Source organism: Nanorana parkeri, unplaced genomic scaffold (genome assembly GCF_000935625.1).
Source record: "Nanorana parkeri isolate BGI_ZX_2015 unplaced genomic scaffold, ASM93562v1 scaffold80, whole genome shotgun sequence".
Taxonomy (NCBI): Eukaryota; Metazoa; Chordata; class Amphibia; order Anura; family Dicroglossidae; genus Nanorana; species Nanorana parkeri.
In genome coordinates this window covers 2,377,447-2,396,847 of record NW_017306348.1, presented here as the reverse complement: position 1 = coordinate 2,396,847, position 19,401 = coordinate 2,377,447, and the positions used below count along the sequence as shown (strand labels likewise).

General features: G+C 43.0%; 1 protein-coding gene across 1 annotated transcript in view; it reads right to left on the bottom strand.

Moving 5' to 3' along the window:
- Positions 1-19,401, bottom strand: part of LOC108804971 (delta(3,5)-Delta(2,4)-dienoyl-CoA isomerase, mitochondrial-like) — a 36,738-nt gene that overhangs the window by 753 nt on the left and 16,584 nt on the right. The window contains exons 2-8 of the mRNA XM_018576909.1: positions 12,306-12,468; positions 10,970-11,058; positions 9,365-9,489; positions 7,472-7,520; positions 7,332-7,396; positions 5,599-5,669; positions 454-525 (exon numbers count right to left, since the gene is read on the bottom strand). Of these exons, the coding sequence (XP_018432411.1) occupies positions 454-525; positions 5,599-5,669; positions 7,332-7,396; positions 7,472-7,520; positions 9,365-9,489; positions 10,970-11,058; positions 12,306-12,468 (634 nt within the window). The remainder of the gene's footprint in view (positions 1-453; positions 526-5,598; positions 5,670-7,331; positions 7,397-7,471; positions 7,521-9,364; positions 9,490-10,969; positions 11,059-12,305; positions 12,469-19,401) is intronic.

Sequence of the window (19,401 nt, the reverse complement as noted above, 5' to 3'; positions counted from 1 at the left end):
TTTTATAGAAGTGTTTTAAAAAACCTATATTGGAAAAAAAAATATGGAGAATGCCATTGCTGGTTTGTGAAAATTCTAGTTACCTGGCTGGCTATAGTTTTGATACTTTCTGAGCCAATGACCTGATCTGCAGACTCATTCCAGGTCTATAAGTCAGAAAGGAAAAAGTAACCGAATGCCTGCATGCCTGCAGTGCTTACTGTTACTAATAAAAATGGTGTCCCTGCCAGTCAATTGAAGGCATACAGTTTTAGTTTTATTGTTCGCCAGTGCCCAATATTCATGTAGGCAGCAGTATAATCCCAAGGTGAAAGACTTCCTGTGTCCCTCCATAGATAATTAATAAATTAAAATTTTCAGTGGCTTGGAGTGGGCATACTGATTATAGAGGATCTCCAATGGTTATGGATTACAAGAACCTTGCTCTTTGCTATATTGCATATAGATTTATACCTGACTAAGCCGCTGCTCAAGGCTTCATCTGACAACATTTTCCTAGCGGTGAAAGCCAGCTCATTGACCAAGCTGCAAGGAAAGCAGAAAATGAAAAATTACCTTCTATTATCAGCTCACATGTTGAAGTCAGTCAGTCTCTCAATAGTCTCCATGTATACAGGTTATAAAACCCTTGCGCTGCCTAATATACTAACCAGTGTTTGTAGGCCAGGTAGAGAGCTGGGAATGTATGGAATCATTTGCCCCAAAAGCAACCAATCATTTTCTTCCTTTCATTTTTCAGTGCTAGACTGAATGTAACTGGTTGCTTTGAGGCAACACAGACAACTCTCAGGATACTTTTGCCATGTTTATTTAAAGAAGACCTCCAGGATTTATTAAAATTGACCTTTGGACGAGAGTATAACTCCCCTCTAATGCCCTTATTAGGGCATAAATATTCTGCAGTGGGTGCTCGTTTCGGTCTAGGAGCAAAAATGAAAAAGATATACTCACCTGATCATCGATCCTGTGGTAGTGACCTCTCACTTCTCTTCCCATTCACTCTGGCTGTTATATGTCTCTCGGCGTCCTCATATCTATTGGACCTCCATGTCATATCCATGGGTACTTAGACTGCTGGAGCACAGGAGAGAAGAGGCTGAGGAGAGCGGTCTAGCAGCCAGGCACGACCAAGGACTAGGTGAGTATATTTTCTTTATTTTTTGTCCCTAGACCAAAAAGTGGACTTAACCCTTGCAGTGCATGGGGTAGCTCAACTTCCAGGATTAATTTGAATAAACTCTGGAGTTCTTTAATTTATTAATTTTTATAGCACCAACATAATCTGCAGCACGTTATAAAGCACACAATCATTCTCGGGTCCCGGACACCATGGGGATTAAAGTGTAATGATTAATACAGGTATAGGAACACTGTAAAGACAATTCATTGGGAAAACAATGACCCTGCCACTATTTTTTCAGACTGTATAATGAAACCAGATGGGTAGAAAATACAAACTCCATGCAAAAGTTCTTGCTGAGAACCAAACCCAGAATCCCAGTGCATGAGCAACAGCATAATACATTAACCAGCTACTGTTTTGCATGAGTTATAGCAAGGTACACTTCCCTGTTCAGGATGTATGTAAAGCAGCCAGAAACCTCACACTAAACTTTGGACTTGGATTGTAACTGTACTGCATCATAACCTAATCCATGGCTCAATTCATATATCTCGTTGTGTCCAATATCTGCTACACGCTATAGAAAACCTCTAAAAGTACCAAACCCACTGCAGGAGCTAGGGTGGAAGTACAAAAGTGAAAGATTAGGGGTTGGTGATAGATTGATAGAAGGAAACCTGGATCTCCATTATGCCAGAGATCAGCTAGGTCTCTTGTGGGATCTAGGTCATAAACTGTTTGACAGAACTGTCCACAAATAATGGAACAAGGAAATAGAAGTGAATGATTAACTCAATACAGGAGCAAGAAAGACAAGCCAAATACTATTAAAAGAAACACTGCCATATAATAGCCTAGGATGGACACCTGGAAAGGAGGGGATGGGCACACTGGATAAAGTTCACAGCTAATCTACAGAGCTGCCATCTGGTAACTGGGTGTAACTATTACACTCCATCTCCAAAACATTGATCAGTAGGATGAACCGCTGCCATGGCATCCAATCATACGTCAAATGAAAAAAAAATGAATGTCATTTGTTGCCAGGGACAGGTGCACCGTTTCTGCTTTTCGCCACAGATTTGTCTGAAAGAAGAACTGTCTGTGCTGTTCAAAACAAACAGACTTTTCATTTTCAAATCTGCACTGGGAAAGAAACAACCACAGCAACAGAGATAGGGAACCGTACACTAATAAGACCTTTGTCTTTATCAGAGATGCATAAAATCTTTCAGCCCTCCAATATTCCCTCCACGATGACCCCCATTTTAGGATCACCATCTTTTAGATCAGGACCCACTAATGCCCGATTCTCAAACTAGCTCACATGGGCACCTTCAGGACCTGTCACTTTATGACGGATAATGCTTTCAAGAACACAGATCACCCTAATGCCACTCATAGCTCAGACATGGACACTTAGAGGATCCTCCATCTTACATATTTAGTCTCTGCCATTCCAATGACTTAGTCCATATTCCACCCTGTTGCGCTATTTAAAAGATTTTGTAAAGAATACACCATAACTAGATACACACTCTCTCTTGCACATTCTGTCCTACAGGATGGTAAAATGCCACCTTTGGATTTACATACATGAGAAAAGGAATTTGCTATTTGTTTTATACCAAATAGACTGCCCATCAATCATCTTTCAGGAAGCCAAAGCAAATTATTAGCCAAATCATAAAAACACCTGTACCACTTCACCAAATTCACCAACATCTTCCCCTTCTATGCTGGAGATGTCACTCCCAATGGGGAACACGTTTGCATATATTTTTAGATTTCCCTGGTCTACCAGAGTTTTGAAAATTGAAGGAACTTGTCACAAAATGACAGACATTATTCTTAGAGATGACCCCTTGGCCTACGAACTTCACAAGAATTCACTGTCACTCAAGACTTATAAATACTCTCTCCTGATACACTTAATCAATGAGGTGAAAGTCTGCATACCAATACTTTGCAAACAAACCACCACCAACAGTAGAGCACTGGTTCTCCAGTCAATGCAACCATGCAGATGGAAGACTTCACACTTCATAACCAAGATGAGAAATTTCAAAAAAAATAAAACGGTTTTACTGGGTGAAATATTACCCTCTATAGACTACTGCTGATTTATTCTACAAACCACGAAAAGGTGCCCAATGTGGACCATACTCCCTATTAGGAGCCCCCCATCAGCTCCCTCTTTCCACCCCCTTCCCATTTCTGTGTCTCTACCTGTAATTTCACCCCCCTTTCCCTAGTAACCCAATTCCTTTCTTAGAAATTAGGGGTCCTAATGGAACATGATGAGACTCATGTTGGACCCAGTAGGATGGTTCTTCAGGACTACAGAGAAACTTCAGCCTTCTCGAACTCTTTGTAATACCTCAGAACACTGAGGATGGTGACCTGAACGCTCACATCCTCACAAAAAGACTTTAATACGGGGCAATTTTGTTGTTGTCTCTCGACACTGCACTTGCTTTATGTATTCGTTGCACACTCTTAAGCAATATCTTTGTGAGACTCCTATTCCAAAAATAAAACAAAACGCAGTTAATGGGGCCATGCAAAGATGTGCAAATTGTGGTCACCCAAAACAAACAATCAGATTTAGTTTCACTGTAATCAGACCACAGGAAATGAATTCTGGTTGACTGATATTATTTTTACGCCCATGCCTGATCCATCAAGATCTATTGCAATTCATTTAATGCTTACACCTGAGTTTGAAGATGGTGGGCACCATAAAACAACTCCATACAGCCATTTCAGGCTGCCCCTGGACACAGGGAACATATGGAAATAGTGCAGGCTACAAACCATCAAACCCATGTGTTGTTTTTGGTTTTTAAAAGTGTGATGTACACTTTTTACTAGTTTGTGATGTAAACTATGAAAATTGAAGTACATTGAAGGGACTGAAAATTAAATATAACTCTTTCAGAGCTAAATGTATGTACCAATCTCTAGCAAATCAGGATACTAGATCTCCTACTTGATAAACTTCAATACTTCTCAATCACTAAGTCTTCAGTACTGCTGTTTCAAGCACCAGAACTTGCTACTTTTTATGACCTATTAAGCTAAATAAAAGCTAAATACTCTAATAGCTTTCGGATTTATTTATCATTATAATTATTATAAGTACATAAACCTCCAGACAGTGCTTTGTAAGTTTCCCAGCTACGTTGGCTTGCCACTAGTCTCCCCCTTGTGTTGACAATTGGAAAGGTCCTTCCTAGTTGCATCAAAATAAATTAGTCACTTTATTACTTCTATGTTACAAAAGATGTAAATAGGATACTGTCTACAGGAGCAGTCTTTTATGCCAGGTTCACACCTAGGCGATATATCGCGTGGATTGAGTGGCGCGATATCGCCCAAAACACAGATCCGCATTAAAGTCAATGGAGGCTGTTCACACCTTTGCGGTTTGTCGCGCGGACAAAATCGCCTGTCGCACAAAAAGGTGCAGGAGCTATTTTTGGGTAGTTGTCGAGCAGTTTGGGTTCCATAGACATCTCTATGCATTGAAAACCACGCAACAACCGCAAACCACAGTCACGCAAACGAAACCACACGAAAACAGCTCGCCAGCCCAATTGCCTAGGTGTGAACCTAGCCTCGGATCCAGTGGCTTCTCGGTTCAAAGATTTAAAGTGTATACGAATCGTACCGCTAACATTTCATGAGATTGACTATGTTAATGTCATTTTAAAAAGCTTTGAATACTTTCACATCTACAGTCTTCATTAAAATAATATCTGGTGACCCTACCATACTGGATGTGCAGCTCTGGACAGGGCCTCACACTGCAAGCTTCTGGTACAGGGACAAAGGTAAATGTTAAACCAGGTGGGCTGCACTCAGGGGTTGAGATGATGCATTAAAAAACAACTTGTACCAAGCAACAACTGTCCTTTAAAAACTTGCAGATCTTTTTATATATTTGGATTACATAATTAATTACAGTCTGATATAAGGAAGATCCGTATAAGAATTGATAAAACTGACGGGTGGCGGTCTTTAATTATTTTAATTTTGTGGTCTTTATATGATAAAGATAAAGATGTGGTAAAACATAGTGCAGTTAATAAAGGTTTTTATATGTGCTGTAGTAGAGATGATTTTGGACACTGGGAGGTCAATCGCCTCAATGCCCCCATATGTTGGTTTTAAAGTCTGGTAAAGCTATTAGAGTGTAAGCTCTATTGGTGCCAGTAAACTATGCAGATGTTCTTTTTAAAAAGGCTGCAGAATATGTAAATGCTACATAGAGACGAAGATGAATAAAATACGGCTTGTCAGACAAAATTTGTTTGAATATAAAGGATTCCCGTAAAAAAAAAATTCATGCCCAATCCATTCCAGACAGAAGGAAAGCCGCTGAACACATTCCTCACATGTGATGTGTAAGATGTTTTTGTCATAACAAGAAAATAATGTGGACTGATAGCTCATAAGACATTCCAGTATACCTTCTGTTCCCAATGACTTTTGGCAAACGTTGGAGGGTTCCCACATCAGCTGCTAGACCCACGTCCACCTCCTGCGAGAGATATTACAAAGCAGCACACCATATAATATGAAACAGTTTATCAGTTTATTCCTACTATTTCTATATCACCCACAAAGTAGTGGAGTGTTTTACTGTGATAGCCAACGATTGATGCACAAAGCTCAAATTTAAGTGACAACCTTATTGGCTAACTTTTGGCATTCCTCTGATCCCTTCATCAGACTTTATATTTTTCTGAAATTGGTTCTGAAACCAACATACAAGCTATAAAGAGGAGCAATGAAATCTAAGAATTTAAAACAAATACAACTGGTTCTTGCTGTCATGGATTCAGGATCAGACTCCAAGGGCTGCACCTTCTGCAGCTTCTGACCTGAATGGACAATGTACCTTTACAAAGCAGCTGGACGGCTGTTTCCTTCTGCTCTGTGTGCTAATCACCAAGCCGAGGGCAGCTTCAACGAGTGGAAAAAAGTCTATAATCCAATCACATAACCAGCTCCAGTTTTTGGTAGATGCTGGAAAAGCAAATCTGTTGTCAAAAATAAAAAAAAAACACCAAGCCAAAGAAGAGTTATAATAATTACCAGTCTGTTGACCAGAGACTCTTCACCCTTTTGAAGAACTACATATGATGAAGCTAAAGAATCTTTAGCATCTTCTTGGGTGTGTCTAATGCAGGCTTCCCCAACTGTGTGCTGTGGTTCCACCCACTGGCCATTATTGCACTACTGTACAACACTGCAGAGACACAGTAGTGACATAGCGACCATTGGGGGGAACCACAGTATGCAGTGGGGGAAGCCGCCATTCAGCACATTTGAAAGTGTATCAGATGCTGAAGCAGCAGGGGATTCCTTCGTCCACACTCGTAAGTGATGATGCCTGCATCAATCTGTTATATTTTTTGCAGGCTGAACAAACAAATATATAAGCATTTGGCCGGCTTTAGCCCATTAGACTTCACCTACAGCCAAAATATCACTTTGTGTGGACTGACCATCCTGCTTTTTAGTAAACTGGACTAGATAACTAAATACAGACAATTTACAATTGCATAGCTGTGAACCAGCTGGTAATGCAGGTAACTCTTTGATTCATTTACTATATCAGCTCACACTTGGTGTATTGCTATTTGTTAAGGTGGCCATACACTGTACAACCATCGCAAGACGTTAGTCTTGCGATGGTTGTAAAGTGATTAAAAAAACGTACGATCTGCCCATCTTGGAGAGGCAGATCGTACTCTCGATCATCGCAAGCCCGCCCCCCTGAGGGGCGGGCTTCCGATGACCGCAATGCTGAACGGGCAGTGTGCGCATGCGCACACCGGCCCATTCGGCATTTGTCTCCCGAGCACCGTTCAAACCACCTGAAAATCGTACGATTCTCGGCGGGTTTTCTAGCATGCTCCTTAGACAAAAGACGTGCGACCGTACAGTAGAAACGGTCGTACGTCTCCGTTCACACTGCTCGATTCTCGTACGATCGCGGGATTTCCCGCGATTCTCGTACGAGAATCGAGCAGTGTATAGGCACCTTTATGGTAAATGTTTATTAATGAATTGACCATTCTGCAGGTAATTATAGATGGTTTATGAATTTACATTTCATTTGCAAAGTTTTACTAAAATCCAAATGAATCTTCAGTTTGCAGTCAGTACCACGGAGGTCATTTCAGATTGTCTTTACCTTAACTTGATACCAGGCATCCTGCGAGCAGTAACGGATGTCACAAGCAGTGATGAGATCCACGCCTGATTGAACACAAAATATTGGTCATCAAGACAAAAAACTTTAATCCAGTCAAAGGACAATGTGCACTGTCTCACCTCCTCCAATGCACGCATTGTGGATTGCAGCAATCACCGGCTTTGTACACTGCAAGTAATAACAATGAAGAGTAATGCACAAAATGCAGGAACACCGAACAACCATTGGGAATAGCAAAACAGTTCCTGTGACTTTAAGGAGGTAGGGCTGCCTCCAGGCGAGCCTGCACCCAATTTGATCTTTTGCTACATGTGCTCCAAGATGGAGACTCTCATAGATTAGAGTTAGGACCGCACTACACAGAGGGGCCTTGACGAGGCGATGCGGCTTTCACATATTCTGCAGAAGACGTGTATCTAAAACCTCTGTTTTTAACCTTAGCGGTTAGACAGGTTTATGTTTGCATGCTGGCTGGTGAGTGTGCTGGGAAACTTTTTGCTGTTGCAACCATTGGGAATGTCTCCATAATTGATCTGACCGCATGGACTGGACATGGAAACTGAGAAATATAATCTTGTGCAGTTTACAAGCCTTTTCATATTCATACTCATTGTTCTATATAGCAAATAGTCCAACTGGGACTGGGTAACATTTGTCAGCAAGGCAGCTTTGTCAAGAAGACCAATTTTTGCAGTCTTTTATCTATATTTGCCCGTTTATTTAGCTTTACTTACTTTTCCTGTACCTGACACTTTGGTGGAGTGTCAGAGGACATCTAAGGCCAGAAAGCGGCTGCCTTTTCAACTGCCTGACCTCAAACATTGTTCCCCATCTGCTCAAAGTGCATATTACCCACAATCCCCTCTCCCTGCTTCCTCTCTGCCCCCTCATGGCCACAGTTTGCTCCCTTTCATTCCTTTCTCCCTCCTCTTGTCTGTCATCTACTCCTGCTAATATCTCTCCTAAACCTTTCAGTCTACAGTCCACTACTGCCTCCTGCATTCATCTACCCAATAAAGATGGAGTTTGAATTTGCTGCTGTCATGGGTTGCAGCAAATTCCCAGGGTTTGCTGGGTTTTTGAATTGAAGACTTTTGGCTATAAACTTTGCAGGTTCACCTCTAGAAATAAGGAACAACCCATAATGTAGAGCAGAGACTTTGTCCCTGGTCAGATAAGTCACAAGAGCCCATAATCTGATGGAATGGATAACCCAGTCACCTCACTATAAAAGGTGGGCTCACAGCAGCCATATTAAATGTATGGTGTAAGAGAGATTTGGCAATATTGTATTTTAACAGATATTGAGCTTTTCATTTTTGGCATTGGTACATGTCACGCATGGCAGTGCCTGGCTACCAATTCCTTTTGTTTGACAATATCTTGCTTATTAGCCCAAGAAATTAAACTGAACAAGATTGACCCCCTCCTTTCCCATAGACCTTAATGGGCTTTGCAAATCTCAACCTTCAGGCAATATATACAAAACTGTAAACCTGCTTGGACAGATTTATTCATCCCTACTCCCCATTCCCGCTAGTTCTTATCCACAATCCATTCCACCTGACACCTTCTCCATCACAAAGGCCCCCTCTACTCAGCTCTTCATCCCATGCGTTAGTTTTCATCCCCTGATCTCCCAGCTCTCTCCTGGTCTTAAAAAAAACCCCTCTGTCCTACTCTGTCCATCAGGCCTTTATCCTGCACATATTTGAATCTCTGATCCCCTCCTTCTAAACTCCCTTTAAAAACTACCCTGTGTGGATCTTCCATTTATAATCTCCCCCAATTCTAATCACACTTGTACCCACTGTGCTGCATCCCCCAAGATGAGGCCTTGATACATTATCTAACTCAATAGCCCTAAACTCAGCTTCACCATCAATTTCCACCTTCCACATTTTATCATCAGTCAACCTGCTACTCCACACCATCGCCATCATAAGTGCCTACATTCTCGCCCCGAAGTGGCTGTATATACCATATAAGTATAAATTAATATTTACACCAACCTTCTCAATAACACTAAAAGACTCCTGATAATCTTTAATCTTCTTTCGAATGTTCCAAGCAATTCTTGCAGGGTCATCTTCCTCCTCTTGTAAAAACACACCTGTGAGGTCCGTAAGGTCGATACCTATGCAGAAAAAAACATTTAAAACGTGGCAAAAATGATATACTTATTATTAATGTGTTTCTTGTGTTACATGAGTCATATTTCAGAGTACACAGAAGCATTCATATCAATTCCTGTCCTCAAAGGACCTTACAGTGTGCCTACCACTGACACACACACACCCCTGTGAGGCCCTGGTGCTAATCTTGCAGCTTCATAGAATGTAATGTCAATTCAAAGAGGGTCCCTGGTCCCCTAAATTGAACACAGGAGCAAACACTGCACAAACCACTTAGCCACAAACTGTAAACCTCTTCACTGATTCTGTTATCGCTCACCAAGAATGTGGATACATTCATTTTCTTGGGCAAAGAACCTGTGTTCAGGGTGAGGTTTCATTCTTCAAAAAAACAGAAAAGTAAATGATCCTACATGCCCAGACTCCTAACCTTAACCCAGTCTTTAACTACCTGCCTCACCCAAACCCTTACATAAAATAATGCCTAGACTATGAAAACAACAATTGCTGCTGCAATGGTAATGATTGCACTGCTCAAAATCTTTTCTGCATGCAGCTGTTCCAGTGCCATGGGCATCACCATCTTGGATTCCTCTGAGGGCCAGGACCAGGTATCTAAACTAAAACCCACTCTCCCTAGATTTTCTGCCTGTACTTTTACTCTACCTATGGTTCCTCCGAAGGTAAAACACCTCTTCAGAAGATGTGATTTCTCCCCCTCCCCCCCAAAGCACTCGAAAGCACCTTAGCATATTGATTTAATACACTTCCAGAGCAGATCAGCATGCTCCACACCAGGTACTGTTTACATGCCACAGCTGTCAAAGATATTGCTGGAGATAATAAAGAGACTGAGATGAAAAGGCTGCAGCATCACAAAAGGCAGGGGAAGTGAGCAGAATCATAGAAGGGAGGGGGAGTGAGCAACATCACAGAAGGGAGGGGGAGTGAGCAACATCACACAAGGGAGGGGGAGTGAGCAACATCACACAAGGGAGGGGGAGTGAGCAACATCACACAAGGGAGGGGGAGCGAGCAACATCACAAAAGGGAGGGGGAGCGAGCAACATCACACAAGGGAGGGGGAGCGAGCAGTCTAGTCTTGGAGCTGGAAAAGTATCTGTACTTGTGCTTGTACAGTGTACGTTACTTGGTATCGGTGCATCCCTAGTGATCAGTTATGACACCAGCTAATTGGGGGCTTGAACGTTTAGTTGAGATCTGACATAAGCACAACCTTAACAGTTGACATGCCTTAAAAGTAACTCTTTTGGGAGACATGAAATTGGTGGACAAAGTTCCTCTTTAAGGGGTATTTATTTAGATGTAATTTGTTTGATGTCAATTGCCTGTTCTGTTTTTAATGTCACCCCTGTGATTTTTTTTCCCCCCAGAACTCAAAAGCCTTACCCCTAGCAGATAACCTATCGTATGCTCTTGGTAAGAGAGAGACATTTGGTGATATTTAGATGATTGACCTACCTGACGTGAACATTTTACCAGCACCGGAAATAACAACTGCTCTGCAGTTAATATCATCTGATAGAGCACGAAAGCAGAGGGCCATCTCCCTGTGACAAGACAAACACAAACCTTACAGATTATCTGGCATTCCTGGAATATATTATTCATGGATCAGTTTCATTAGAGATAATATAACATTTAATAAGATGCTACATTTGCCATGTTAGACAGCACCCTCTCTTTGTGTAGGAAACATAGACTTGATTCTCAGCTACTAATCAGCCCTACTAAGTCCTCTTCACAACAAACCAGGGAATAAATGGAAGAAACAAGCGGTCTGCGACTGTTGTGTTCTCTCTGTTGTGTTGCCTGGCTGTCACACTGACACTCTGACTTTGAGTCACAAACCCAGAACCATTAGATAATGGCTTGTGGCTTTTCTCTGAGTTTCCTGAATTGTCTTTAATGGATAAAGTACCACAGACTTTGATCTAAAGCTGGAATCTCCCACTGGATTCCTCCATCCACACAGTTTAGTGTAGATGGAGGAATCTGTTGCACTTTTTCCATCTGACCATAGAAAATCTGCAGATAATCTATAGGTGTATGGCCAGCTTTAGAGTCAGGTCCTCAGCTTCTATGAAAAGCAGTAGACTGAAAAGTCTGAAAGACTTCAGAGTACATCCATACTGAGAAAAAAACCTCTAAACCAGTACCAGTTAAACCACTGAATCAGAGTAACAGCCAGGTCAGCAATAGCAGCCTACATGTACCCTCCGTAGAGATTTCCTGAAATGTTTAAGTATTTTTCTATTCTACCATACAAAATTAAGTTTTACTATTTTAGGATCAACTAACAGGGTTTTGCATATAAGAGAGAAGTGCTTGGAGAAGGCCGGAGAAGTGAACAATCTAGGCCAAAATAGTTGATTTGGAAAAATTCTCCAGTTCAGCTCACTTTCCAGTTCAGCTATGTTGTCCAAGATTGTTCACTTCTCCTGCCTTCTCCAAACTCTTCACCCTTTTGTGAATAACCCTGTAAATAATGCAGTTAAAGGGCAAGTTGCTCTCTTACCTACCATATGTCACCTTTCATCAGCTCAGAACAATCAGCAAAATTAAAGATGATTTCTGATTGGCTGTTATTGGTTACTACACTACACTATATAGGTAAAATGAGGCTTATTCTGATTTCCTGGAGGTGATACCAAGTAACCAGAGCTCATCATTTTGTAGGCCTCAACTGTTCTTTGTTTCTTTTCATTTTTTACCTAGGGTAATCCTTTTAAAATCCCCCACTTTGCAGTATGGCCTGACTGAAGAGGACGTATATATATATTATCAGTGGTCTTGCCTCCAGAAAGCTCTGTTCATGGCATTTCTTTTCTCCGGACGGTTTAGTTCTACATGGAAGACGTGGTCCCTTGGTGTTGTTACTTTCAGCGTCTCATAGTTATATGATGCTAGTCCCGCCTCAGACGACATGTTCCGCAGAGCTAGAACTGCCTTGTGTAAATCTGAGAACCACAAACAGAAGAATTTTAGATCACATAAAAACAGGGCCCGATTTACTCTCCCTGCCGCCTCAAGGCCGGGTTTCGCAATGCACCCCCCTCCCCGCCCTGCATAAAAACTAAAGCTGGTTGTGCATATTATACTGCATATCTACAATCTCCTTTACCAAGGCTATATAATGTGATGACATATCAAAACACGCAATTGAATTTGTATCCAAATAGGTAGACCAGCCATTCTCAAGCAGGGTTCTGGGGGGAACCCTGGTTGAGACACTTAAAATCCATACCAGATCCCTATCTGGGATAGGGGACCAGTATGGATTTTGGAGGGGCCACACATTACTTTTTACATTTTAGACTGTAGTGCCTTCAGATTTTGCATTCTTTTATAGGGTGACATGACTGAAAAAAGGTTCAGAAATGCGAGGTAGACCCCCACACTACATAGCCATAGATACATTTAAAAGATATCATACAACCAGACTGTAATGTGTATGGCCAGCTTAAGACCCTTATTTAAGAGAGCAGATTTTACAGTGCTGGGGGCTGCTCTCTGAGACTTAAGCTGGGTACACACGGAGCAAATTTCAGTCAATTCAGCAGGAATCGGACAAAATTCGCTCCATTGGTTACACTATTCCATTGACAGAAGTTGATCTTTAGATCGACTTTTGCCGAAGGAATGTGTTGCAAAGTGGCAGTGGCCAGCGCAAAAGCTCACAGCGGGAGATTCCTCCATCCAAGCTGTTTAGTGTGGAAGAAGGAAATCTGTTATATTTTTGTTTGGTCAGCCCGCAGGTTGAATGAAAAAATATAACAGTGTACCCTACTTTAGACTTAATTATTGTCATCAAAGAACAGAGTAGAAATGGAAATGTTTCATATTGACTGCATGCAAACACATTGCAAAATATATTTCCATGGGCAGATGTTTAAAAGGCTAGAAGTAAAACCTTTACATGATGTCTCCATGTTATAGAAAAGCTGTGAGGCTGCTCTGTCACCCATGATTTCTCTGACATGTGAGGCTGACCTGTTTCCTGTGTCTGCTCTGTTACTTCTTTCGGAATAGTAGTCTGCTCCTGTCTGGTTGTAGCACTGGGCTAGAAGTTATGGGTGTTTCCGCCCCTCGCCTGCTGTTTGATGTAATCAGCTACACAACCAGTCCCCTCCCAATCTGGCAATCTGCCTTTCCATTCAAGCCACGCTCACTCTTGTATCCTCGCCTGAGCAACACCAGTGTTCCCCTTCCTAGTGATCCCCATTGCACCGTGTTCCTAAGAGAGAAGGGAGGTTCCTAGTGACCTCCAGTGTTCCTGAGAGAACCTCCTACTGATCCCCAGTTAGGGTTGCCACCTGTCTGGGATTCACCCAGACAGTCTGGGTTTCAGGCCAGACACAAGATGTCACAATGTCAGGCGGACAGGGCCAACTACGGGGGCCTGGTGTTCCAACTTGAGTGCATGGAGGAGGCACGGACACGGAGAGACGCTGGAACTCTAGGAACAAGAAGGTGTCTGAAAGACAGGGTGAAGATAAGTCTTGAAGGGCACATGGGTTCTGCTTCAGGCAGATGTGTCGCTTACTAACTCTCCTCACTCTGACCTGGTTGTCTCTGCTGGACTTCCCTCCTCACTCATCCTTTTGGCTGTTTCTCCTTGCTCTCTCTCTCCTGGCTGTCTCTCCTAACTCTCTCTCCCGGCTGTCTCTCCTCACTCTCTCTCTTGGCTGTCTGTCCTTTCTCCCCTGGGTGTCTACTCTCCCTATCTCCTGGCTGTCTCTCCTCACTCCCTCTCCTGGCTGTCTCTCCTCAGTTTCTCCCCTGGCTGTCTCTACTCTCCCTCTCTCCTGGCTGTCTCTCCTCACTCTCCGGACTGTCTCTCCTCACTTTCTCCCCTGGCTGTCTCTACTCTTCATCTCTCCTGGCTGTCTCTACTCTCCCTCTCTCCTGGCTGTTTCTCCTCGCTCATCCTACTGGGAGTCTCCCGTCGCTCTCTCCCCTAGCTGTCTCTCCTCGGTTATCCTCCTGGGTGTTGCTCCTCTCTCCCGTTTCTTCCTCACTTTCTCTACTGTCTGTACTTTCCTGGCTGTCTCTCTACCCAGGCTGTCACTCCTCACTCTCTCCTGTATATTCTCCGACTCCCAAAAAAATTGCTACGTGGCGCTAGAGTGTTCGGGTTTCGTTTGAAGAAAAGGTGGGCAACCCTATCCTAGTGACCCTCAGTGTTCTTGAGAGACGTTTGTAGTGATCCCCAGTGTTCCTGAGAGAAACTCTTAGTGATCCTCAGTGTTTCTGAGAGAAATTCCTAGTGATACCCAATGTTCCTGATGGACATTCCTAGTGAGCCCCATTGTTCCTGAGAGACGTTCCTAGTGATCCCAAGTGTTCCTGAGAGAAGGTCCTGGTGATCCCCAGTGTTCCTGTGAGAAGTTCCTAGTGGTCCCTAGTGTTTCATGCTCCTGTGTATTTGTTCTCCTTAGTTCCCGAGGTCCATGCATCCCTGTGTACTCCAAGAGAACTCCTATATCTGCACCCATGAGCTTAGGGTACTCCGAAAGTTTTCCCAGCATACCTGGACATGAGTGCTCAAGGTACTCCTACTCTTCTGTCTTCCATTGCTCCCAAAGTCTCTTGTTCCTGTGTCTCCAAAACCCCACTGCTGAAATTTAAACTCCTGTGTTTCCAAAACCCCAATGCAGACAGAGGTAAATACTCCCCTGTTGTGTTTTCATTACCCTAGTGCTGTGAGAGACTCAACTCATGTGTTCCTGTGTTTCCAAAACTCCAGTGCAGCAAGAGATTCCAACACCTCTGTTCCTGTGCTGTATAAGATTTACCCTACTGCCCCAGTAATACCAGCACCCCAATGCTGCTAGAGACTTACCTTTTTGCCTTAGTGTTCTACTTTTATGCATCAATATTCCTGGTCAGCTGTATCTTACACAGGTGTGCTTGAGGGCTGCAGCCTGGTAGCTCTCATGCAGAGAAGCCCATTGGCCCTTTCAGGGTGCTCCCATGAATACCAGGTACTCCTTAGACTCTGCGCCTCAGTCACCCCATCATCAAGTGTGCAGGCTGCATTGTGGGTCTAACTTACAAGCAGACCTGAATGCACTGTTTGGGCAACTATGTGGCAAAAGAGGTTTGATGTTGATAAATGTAAAGTTATGTACATAGGGAATAAAAAAAAACATGCATGAATCATACACACCAATGATGGGGCAGTATTCCTCCCACTGACACCAATGATGTGGCACCATTACTCCCACTGGCACCGACAATGGGGCACTATTCCTCCCGCTGACACCAATTGTGGGGTGCCATTCCTCCCACTGACACCAAAGATGGGGTGCCATTCCTCCCACTGACACCAATGATGGGGTGCCATTCCTCCCACTGACACTAAAGTTGGGGTGCCATTCCTCCCACTGACACTAAAGTTGGGGTGCCATTCCTCCCACTGACACCAAAGATGGGGTGCCATTCCTCCCACTGACACCAAAAATACGGTGCCAATACACCTTACAATTATCTGCAGATTGTCTATGGTCAGATGGAAAAGGTGGAACAGATTCCTCCATCTACGCTAAACTGTGTGGATGTAGTAATCTCCACCTGGGCCAAGCTTCAGTATCTTGTAAGTCAGCCCCGCTGGCTCCCAAAATACCTGAACAGTCTGATTGGCTGCAGGCACTGTTCAGGTGTTTTGAAAGCCAGCAAGGCCGACTAGCAAGATACTGAAGCTTTGCCCAGCAGGAGATTCCTCCATACACACAGTTTAGCGTAGATGGAGGAATCTGTTGTACTTTTTCCATCTGACCATAGAAGATCTGCAGATAATTGTAAAGGTGGCCATACACTGTACAACCATCGCAAAACCTTAGTCTTGCGATGGTTGTAAAGTGATTTAAAAAACCGTACGATCTGCCCATCTTGGACAGGCAGATCGTACTCTCGATCATCGCAAGCCCGCCTCCCGGAGGGGCGGGCTTACGATGACTGTAATGAGGGGCGGGCTTAAGATGACTGCAAACGGGCTGTGTGCGCACACCGGCCCGTTCAGCAGTTGTTGAACCAGCAGGCCACTAACTCGCCGAGAATCGTACAATTCCCAGCGGGTTTTTTCTAGCCTGCTGGTTCGACGGAAGACGTGCGACCGTACAGTATGAACAGTCGCACGCCTTCCATACACTGCACGATTCTCGTACGATCGCGGGATTTCCCGCGATTCTCGTACGAGAATCGTGCAGTGTATGGGCACCTTTATTTAGGTGTATGGGCAGCTTTAGCCGAACACAATCACTTTCACCAAACTTTGTCTTTTAAGATTGACCAAGAATGAGGTCTCTTTAATGGATGAGGCCATTTAACTGTGCACCTCAATTACCAATCAGATGTCATCTTTTAAAGAAACAAGGGACCTGATTGGCTGCTATGGACAACAATGCCACCTTCACTCTGATTTTCATATGTATAAAACCCACAAAGTGCATTGATTAAAGTGTTCCTTTATCAAATCTACAACAATACACACACATTATATATATATATATATATATACACACACTTCAAATGATTGTTAGCACTGAAATAGTAAAGATCTAGGATAGATCTATCTACAGAATAGTACTTCACATGAAATATTGAGGTGCACACATAAGGAAAGGGGTTTACCGTTCTCCTCCTTGTCCGTGGCTGCTGGATCAGGCAAGCGTCGGTATCTGAACAGTTAATGAGCCAAGCGTGTCACTCGATTAAAGTTCAATGTAGGAAGCAGAGAAGAGGTCAGAGTGACAGGCTGCATAGACAGCAATACCAACATGTCTGAGCAGTATACATATATAACACACACATGCGAGACAACCAATCACTAATTACACCGACATCCAAATGACATTATATACCTATATCATGTATTAATATATTTACACAAGCAATTATATTAGCGTTATTAAAATCCCCCTTTTCTATTCAATTCTGGAGCTGCTAGGACCATAATTGGCAGAATATTCAAATATTGCTTCCCTGTAATATGGTAAACCAGAGGCCTCCTGTACACCATCTGTATACTGAGTACTGCAAGAAATCTAATTTCCTGATAGTGTGATTGACTTGCTTCCTATCCTAGAAGAGTGCAAAAAGCTTGAAATCAAATTGCAAGCATCTCCTGCAATGAAAGTTACATTTTTGGGAGGTACTTTTCTAAAGCTGGCCATACAGACTGCATGTACTTTTTTGTTTCCTGCTGAATCAGCTGAAATGCAAGCTGTGTGTGGCCCTGCTGACACCACCCGGCTCAACAAAAGTCAACTTTTGTCGAGGGAGCCAGGTAGAAAATTGTTAGCTGAATGGTGACGGCAGGCACTGTTCAGGTATTCTAACAGCCACAGGCGCCGGCTATCACACTGATCACTTCAGTCCAGTATGGGTTCTTTATTAGTTACAATTTAGAAGTAAAAAGCCAACATGTTTCATGCCTCAGGGGCTGACAGATCCCCCTTCAACAGGTCATGTATGCTGGCAATGATGTACGATAATACTGGACAGGTAATTAGGCAATTATGGGGAATAAAGGTTTCTGTGGTTGCTGGTAATAAGCAATCATTTCGGTGAGAATACAGTAGCTGGCAGAGGCGATTCCCCTTTCCATGCTGTTTGGTCTAAACTTGGAAAATCTTAATCTGTATGGCCAACTTTAGACTTTTCAAGGCTAAAAGGATTCAACTGATTTGTTTTTTTTATTATAACACCTAGGCAGCTCAGATGATAATAAATGCAGATCCTCCAATTTAGAAAATAGTTTCAGAAAATGCATGCTAAGGCAAAACATGGATATTTGTTCGGTACAGAAAAAGGTAATAATATTATTACCAATATTACCAAATACAATCAATGTGAGCACAGATTTCAGCTGTAGATTAATGCCTAGCTTCCAAGAACCAGCAATTCTGGCTAGAGCTCGTAAGGTACCTATGTAAAGGTTACCCAACTTACCATCTGTGCAATCTCCTTTGTCAACAATGTCATACAAGAGTCTACCCCTCTGGAAATAAACTGAATGGATTGTTTAGATTGGCCATTGCACTACGTTGTAGTTGGTAAACCTAAAGCCAAACACACACTTTTCAATATATTTTCTATTAACCCATTATTATTGTGAGGCCCTACATAGACAATCTAATCCATTTATGTCCAATCATATGGGCCCCTCAACTACATAGTTAGGCAATTTAATGAGATTGGAAAGTGTGAGGATAGGAGGTTGTACAAACAGAGTGTAACGTGTGAATTGCTCCTAGGGGGCGCGCACGAGCAGAAAAAAATTGCCGTCTGGAGACGGCAACCCGCAGATGCTGCAGTGCCGTCCGTCTGTTTTTTTACTACGGGTGGACGGCAAGAGGTTAAAGAGGATCTCAGCTTTTTTTCATACAACAAGGTTTACCTTTTTTTACCCCAGTCCTTTTGTGCGTCTCAGTGCTGTTGATGGGGCGATTGAGGCACTCGCCTAAGGCGCAGCTGAAAGGGGGCCGGCCTGGCTACACCCCTGTTGCCATTGGCAACAGGGGCACCAGGCGGCCAACACAGTCGCGGCTCGGCAGGGAGAAGAGGAGCGGCACAGGCTCCAGCTTCTCCTCGGAACTCCGCTGCTCTCCCCTGCCTGTATGGGCAGAGGACTCAATCTCTTTTTCTATTTCAAAAGGGAAATGTCAGGGGTCCGATTAGACCTCTGATATTTCCCCAAAGCCCCACAAGAGTGAAAATACTAAATAAAAAGTAAATAATGTATGATGGGTTTGCTTTTCTTTTTTTCTCTCTTTTCCCCAGTGTTGTAAATTAATGTTATGTAAGCATATGAGGATTGCCTACATCAAGTTCAAATGATGGTTCAAGGAGTTTTTTTTGTATGATGTACATTAGGAAATGAGGGTGAT